The 7,500-nt window shown below is 44.1% G+C and overlaps 1 protein-coding gene across 2 annotated transcripts in view; it reads left to right on the top strand.

Annotated features, from left to right (window-relative positions):
* Positions 1-7,500, top strand: part of ube2f (ubiquitin-conjugating enzyme E2F (putative)) — an 18,435-nt gene that overhangs the window by 6,157 nt on the left and 4,778 nt on the right. For both annotated transcript variants that reach the window (XM_055152542.1, XM_055152545.1), the window contains exons 4-7: positions 1,793-1,858; positions 3,191-3,258; positions 3,333-3,403; positions 5,718-5,775. In XM_055152542.1, coding sequence (XP_055008517.1) covers positions 1,793-1,858; positions 3,191-3,258; positions 3,333-3,403; positions 5,718-5,775 — 263 coding nt within the window. The remainder of the gene's footprint in view (positions 1-1,792; positions 1,859-3,190; positions 3,259-3,332; positions 3,404-5,717; positions 5,776-7,500) is intronic.

Genomic DNA, 7,500 nt, shown 5'->3' with positions numbered 1-7,500 from the left:
AGCTCGTTTGACTCAAATCGAAATCTTGACCAAAATGTTATTAACTGCACAGATTTATCCAACAGGAAGTTTGTTTTGGCTCCGTCCATTTTGATTGGTCCAAACTTTTCCAAAGAGTGTGTTGAGTCAAAACGCTCGATGTTCTGAGCGTCTGGGTCAGAACAAGTGAAAAAGTTGAAACTCGAAGTGCTGAGATTTTATTTTCAGTTTTATTTGAGTCTAAATGTCCAAATCCAAATGTAATAAACTCATGGAAACACAGAAGTGATGAGTCTCTGTGACCTGGACCTGACTCCTGCTGTTTCCACGACCTGCACCAGTCGAGTCATGGGGACACTGCACTTTTTTTGTTTCGAGGCAATAAGGAGATTTTGTAGTTTTTTTTACAAACTTGATATTTTGCACTTTTGTTCCTAAGGCTCTAAATGAAACATTTGTGTGTCCATAAAGTTGTTTGTACACGTTTGTGAGTTTGTATAAAAGAGTTTTTTAGAGAATTTCTGCTCCTGTAGTTTTTATTCCAGCCACATGAGTCGAGTCGAGCAGCAGATTGTGACAGAACAGGTCGTAGTGAGAAAAAGGATGAAGAACAACTTCATCAGGGGAAAAAGGGAAGTTTTAAAAACAAAATAAAAATAAAAAATCCAAGCGAGGACAAATGTACTAAAACTGTCCTCAGGTCTGGAAGAGTTAATGTCCTAAAAACCAGAATCACACAAACAAAACTTTAAACAACACAAACGATCGACGCACTTTTTGTGTCGTTTTATTTTATTTTGAAGTTTCCTCGAGCCGTGACCCCAGTTTGACCTTTGAAAAAATCATTTATGTCTCCAAAACTAAAACTAAAACTAAACTAAACTAAACTAAAACAAAACAGCACAAACACAAACAAGTGACCTTGTTTTTGTGTAGTTGTGTGTTTGTGTCAGTTGTGGTCATGTGTGTTTGATAGTCAGTTGTGTGTTTGATGGTCAGGTGTGTGTTTTGTGTAGTTGTGTGTTTGATGGTCAGTTGTGTGTTTGATGGTCAGGTGTGTGTTGTGTGTTTGACGGTCAGTTGTGCGTTTGACGGTCAGTTGTGTGTTTTTGTGTAGTTGTGTGTTTGACGGTCAGTTGTGTGTTTGACGGTCAGTTGTGTGTTTTTGTGTAGTTGTGTGTTTGATGGTCAGGTGTGTGTTGTGTGTTTTTGTGTAGTTGTGTGTTTGACGGTCAGGTGTGTGTTTTTGTGCAGTTGTGCGTTTGACGGTCAGTTGTGTGTTTTTGTGTAGTTGTGTGTTTGACGGTCAGTTGTGTGTTTGAGTCAGTGTGTGTTTGACGGTCAGTTGTGTTTGTGGTCATGTGTGTGGTAGTTGTGTGTTTGACGGTCAGTTGTGTGTTTGATGGTCAGGTGTGTGTTGTGTGTAGTTGTGTGTTTGACGGTCAGTTGTGTGTTTGACGGTCAGTTGTGTGTTTGATGGTCAGGTGTGTGTTGTGTGTAGTTGTGTGTTTGACGGTCAGTTGTGTGTTTGACGGTCAGTTGTGTGTTTTTGTGTAGTTGTGTGTTTGACGGTCAGTTGTGTGTTTGATGGTCAGTTGTGTGTTTGACGGTCAGTTGTGTGTTTGATGGTCAGGTGTGTGTTGTGTGTAGTTGTGTGTTTGACGGTCAGTTGTGTGTTTGACGGTCAGTTGTGTGTTTGCTGGTCAGGTGTGTGTTGTGTGTAGTTGTGTGTTTGACGGTCAGTTGTGTGTTTGACGGTCAGTTGTGCGTCTGTTGTGATCTTTGTGTGTTTTTTCCGGTTGTGTGTCCGCAGGCACGTGTAAGGCCAGTTTCCCCGACGAAGACAAACTTCATCACTTTGAACTGGCCGTGTCCCCAGGTAAAACCTCTGACTGTGACTCTGGCGCCCTCTGCTGGACGCCGCTCGCTCTTGATGTTCTCATGTTCTGACGCTGTTCCTCCTCACAAACCCGACTGAAGAGCTTTTATCCGTCATGTTTGAGTCATCTAGAGATCTCTCCTTAGACGTAGGCTGTGTTCAGATGCACCCTGAAGTGACCCAAATCAGATGTTTTGTCTCTATGTTCCTGTATCTGATCTTTTAATGTCTGAACCACACAGATCTGATGTTTTCACATGTGACCAGGACACTTGGATCTGTGCTCCTGAAACTGATACATATCTGATCTTTAACATGTGACTTCAGGTCGTCCAGGTCACATTCATCCAGCTACAGGTCGAGTCTGGTCAGCGCAGGGAGAGTGAGGTTAGAGAGTTCGTTCAGATTTGGGGGGATCGACGTGTTCAGGTCAAACTGGAGGCGTCTGAAATGTGCGAGCGCGGCTACAGGTCGACCTGACTCCAACAGCAACAACAAAAATAAAGAGTCTGTGAGAAAATACAAGGAGGACGTGTGACCTGAACATTTTACCAACAACTGGACCAGATGTTTAGGGATGTAACGATATCGAAATCTCACTGTACGATATTTATTACGATATTTTGTGGAGATGAACAAAATTGTGAATTTTTCCTCTTCAAACGTCTCAACAAAACTTAATCCAAAGAACTGAGAGTTAAAGGTGTTAGAAGTGTTGTTTCTTCTTGTCGTCTGCACCGAAATGGAGCAAAGGATCGTGGGAAATGTAGTTCCTCTGTGTTTTTAACTCTTCATTTACACACAGAGACTTTTGTGAGTCGATTTATTGTGATGATTCACGATGTTTCTGTTTCTGTCACATCTTTAGTATTTTAGGCGACTTCTGTAAACTGAACACACTCGCTGTGTGTGTGACGTGGTCGTGTGTGTTTAAAGTTCACACTGGAGATCACACACAAGTCACATTTAACTGGAAATGTGAACGAGCTCGGAAATAAAATCACATTTCACTAAAAAATCTGAAAAGAGAATTGAACCTGGAGCCTGAACAGAAACTCAGAGCGACAAAAACAAAAGTGAAACTTATAAAACGTGAATCTGTTGTTTTGGGCGAATAAAGAATTTCCAAAACAATAAAAGGAACGTGGAGATTTAAATATGTGACGCGTTACAGTCGAGTCAAGACGTGGAGTAAAAACTTTAACTTCAGAATTTGTTCATCTTTTATCCCGATGTTTTTCCTGAACTTAATCGAGTGTTGGTTGTGTGAGCGAGGCGCCTCTCCACAGATCTGACCCGTCGCTCACCTCAGCTCCTCTCTGTCCTCTGCAGATGAGGGATATTACCAAAGCGGAACGTTTCACTTCCAGATCGACGTCCCTGAAGCCTACAACATGGTGGTGAGTACGAAGGAGAGGAAGAGGAGGAGGAAAAGAAAATGTGTTTGTCTTTTAAACGTGTGTTGTGTTTTCAGCCTCCTAAAGTTCGTTGTGTGACCAGAATCTGGCATCCGAACATCACAGAGAACGGAGAGATCTGCCTCAGGTCAGACGCACCTGACACACATGCACCTGACACACATGCACCTGACACACACACCTGACACACACGCACCTGACACATACACGCACCTGACACACACGCACCTGACACACACGCACCTGACACACATGCACCTGACACACACGCACCTGACACACACACCTGACACACATGCACCTGACACACACGCACCTGACACACACGCACCTGACACACACGCACCTGACACATACACGCACCTGACACACATGCACCTGACACACATGACACACACCTGACACACATGCACCTGACACACATGCACCTGACACACACACCTGACACACATGCACCTGACACACATGCACCTGACACACACACCTGACACACACATGACACACACCTGACACACACACTGACACACATGCACCTGACACACATGCACCTGACACACATGCACCTGACACACATGCACCTGACACACACGCACCTGACACACATGCACCTGACACACATGCACCTGACACCACACGCACCTGACACACATGCACCTGACACACATGCACCTGACACACACACCTGACACACATGCACCTGACACACATGCACCTGACACACATGCACCTGACACACACACTGACACACACGCACCTGACACATACACGCACCTGATACATGCACCTGACACATGCACCTGACACACACGCACCTGACACATACACGCACCTGATACATGCACCTGACACACGCACCTGACACACATGCACCTGACACATACACCTGACACACACTGCACCTGACACACATGCACCTGACACACATGCACCTGACACACATGCACCTGACACACACACACCTGACACACGCACCTGACACACATGCACCTGACACACACACCTGACACACATGCACCTGACACACACACACACCTGACACACACACACACCTGACACACACACACTGACACACACACCTGACACACACGCACCTGATACATGCACCTGACACACACACCTGACACACATGCACCTGACACACATGCACCTGACACACATGCACCTGACACACACGCACCTGACACATACACGCACCTGACACACACACGCACCTGATACACACGCAACTGATACATGCACCTGACACACACACACACCTGACACACACACCTGACACACATGCACCTGACACACATGCACCTGACACACACGCACCTGACACATACACGCACCTGATACACGCACCTGACACACACGCACCTGACACACACGCACCTGACACACACATGCACCTGACACACACGCACCTGACACACACGCACCTGACACACACACCTGACACACACCTGACACACACGCACCTGACACACACGCACCTGACACACACGCACCTGACACACACGCACCTGACACACATGCACCTGACACACATGCACCTGACACACACACCTGACACACACGCACCTGACACACACACGCACCTGACACACACACGCACCTGACACACACACGCACCTGACACACACACGCACCTGACACACACACCTGGCACACACACCTGACACACACACCTGACACACACACCTGTCACACACACACCTGACACACACATGCACCTGACACACACGCACCTGACACACGCACCTGACACACACACCTGGCACACACACCTGACACACACACCTGACACACACGCACCTGACACACGCACCTGACACACACACCTGACACACACACCTGACACACGCACCTGACACACACGCACCTGACACACACGCAGCTGATACACACATGCACCTGACACACACACCTGACGCACGCACACATGCACCTGTCACACACACCTGACACACACATGCACCTGACACACACACCTTTGAGCGACGAGTGGAGTTGTGAGGACCTGTGTCACTCGAGTGACTCTGAGGGAGTAAAACAGAGTCAAACCTGATCAGGTTCTGCTGCTGATGCTTTGGTGTAAACTGAGAGTAACAAACAAACCCTGCACATTTATACTCTTCTTCTTCTTCTTCTTCTTCTTCTTCTTCTTTGAGTTCTTCTTTGAGTTCTTCTCTCAAACTGAACACACTCTGTTCCACCTTGTGATGTCATGTGGTGATACAGGAAGTGCTCCACACACCTTCACCTTCAGAACCTGGAGTTACAAATCTGCGCTGAACTAAAGGTTCAGTAGAGATTTGTTTCCAAGCCGTTCACTTGGAAACGACCACTTCATGACGTCACAAGGTGGAACAGAGCGTCGAGGAGGAACGTGAGAACGTCAGAACATGTTTGAGAGTGTGTGGACACAGGAGCTTTAAACTCTCTTTTTCTGTGTGCAGCCTTCTGAGAGAACACTCCATCGATGGGACAGGATGGGCCCCCACCAGGACATTAAAGGTACTGCACCACCCAGAGCCGGACGTGTCCTTCTGTGGCTCTGTGGCTCTGTGGAACGTCCGGGTCGGGGTTTTCTGTGGATAAATGTGTGAGGAAATGTTTGATGAGTGTTTGAATGTGAGCGGCCGGTGAAACGTTTGTGTGTTTCATGAGGAGCTGAGGTCGGGCGTCTGGACACTGATGCTCGTCTCTGAGCGCGTTTTTAAAATGTTCAGTCTGTTTTTATCTTTGACAAACCACAAAACCAACAGGCAAAAGAAAAGGTTAAAAGACTCTGAATAAAAGAGTGAGAAAAGCAGAGTTGGTTTTGAGTTGTTAAAACAGTTGGTCCTGGTCAAACAGAAGTAAACAACAAGACCAAAAACTCAAGTTGAATTCATCTGATATAAAAGTGTATTGAACAGATACATATGTACTCGAGTTTATCAAACTGTTGACCTTTTTTCTGTTCCATTTTTGGTTCTAAAGTTCCAGACGTTTTAAACAGACCATGTATGAAACATGGAACAAAAATTATTCCCCAAATTTCAAAGACAAAATCATGTTAACAAATGTTTGTATTTCATCATATCTTGTGTTATTCCATCTTTGAACTGTTGATGAAGGGACAGGATTTTATTTTATTTTTATTTTTTTTTAAATGATAAAAATGTTCTTGGAAGGACTGACATATTTTATAGAAATAGTTTCTTTCATTTTGAAGTAATATTAAAGTTTTCAGAAGAAAAAAGTGACAAATGATGTAAAATCCTGCACCTTCTACTTGTTTGTACAATTTTCCCTCCGTTACCATGAACTTTCTTAATAAAAAATCTCACGAGTCAAAAAGTCAGAGGTTTTTCAACCTAATCTTGTACCATATGGTAGAAAACTATATGAAGCAAATATTCAAACCAGTTTGTTAAGGATATGGAAGTGAGAACCAAGAGTTATCACTGTTTGGATTTATTGTATTTCATTCCCTCCGTTACCGACATGAGTTTTTAAATTTTTTGTCTTGAACTTGAAAGAATCTCACAGGTTTAACTTGACCCTGTTGGAGTGTAACTCTTTCCTACATTCTGATACTTTACTTATTTCAATAGTTCCTCTAGTTTCTGAATAAGAGACATTTGAATGTCAAAAATCTGACCCTGTTTCCTCCGTAAACACTTGACTGAACCAGTTGAGTTTGTGCAGCGTCTGATTCTTTTTGTAACAGAATCTGTTTTTGTCAAACCTTCGCTCTGAATCAAACTCTGTGTCTAAATACACGACCGGTCAAAAGTTTTACAAGACTAAACACTTTGTCCAGTTTTTCACTCTTTATTGTGTCGTTGCTCTGAAATAAAAGCACAGAATAAAAAAGCAGTTTAATTTGAAAAAATAAATCAAGGAATCAGTTTATCGACCAAAACATATTTTAAACTTTAGATTGACGTGTGTGTGTCAGATTTAACAGCTGAACAAACTTGGGACTCGTTTTTTACAACACAAATCAAATATTGTTGAGAAAGTTCTTCCCGTCTTTGTTTTCATAAACGTGTGGCTCTTGTCGGTTGCTTCACTCTTCAGTCTTCAGCTCTGGAAATTGGACTTGTACGACTTGAACTGCAATAAAAAACTGGAAAAGTCGAGTCTTCTAAAACTTTGGACCAGTAGTGTCGTTTTTTTGGAGTCCACAATGTTCACATTTCCTCCATTTATGACACGGACCTCGTCATCGGAATGTTTTTCCTCAACTGT

Source organism: Boleophthalmus pectinirostris, unplaced genomic scaffold (assembly GCF_026225935.1).
Source record: "Boleophthalmus pectinirostris isolate CB_2022bp ecotype Guang Dong unplaced genomic scaffold, ASM2622593v1 HiC_scaffold_1, whole genome shotgun sequence".
Classification (NCBI taxonomy): domain Eukaryota; kingdom Metazoa; phylum Chordata; class Actinopteri; order Gobiiformes; family Gobiidae; genus Boleophthalmus; species Boleophthalmus pectinirostris.
Note: the sequence above shows the minus strand (reverse complement) of the source record. Positions and strands in the feature narration are given on the sequence as shown.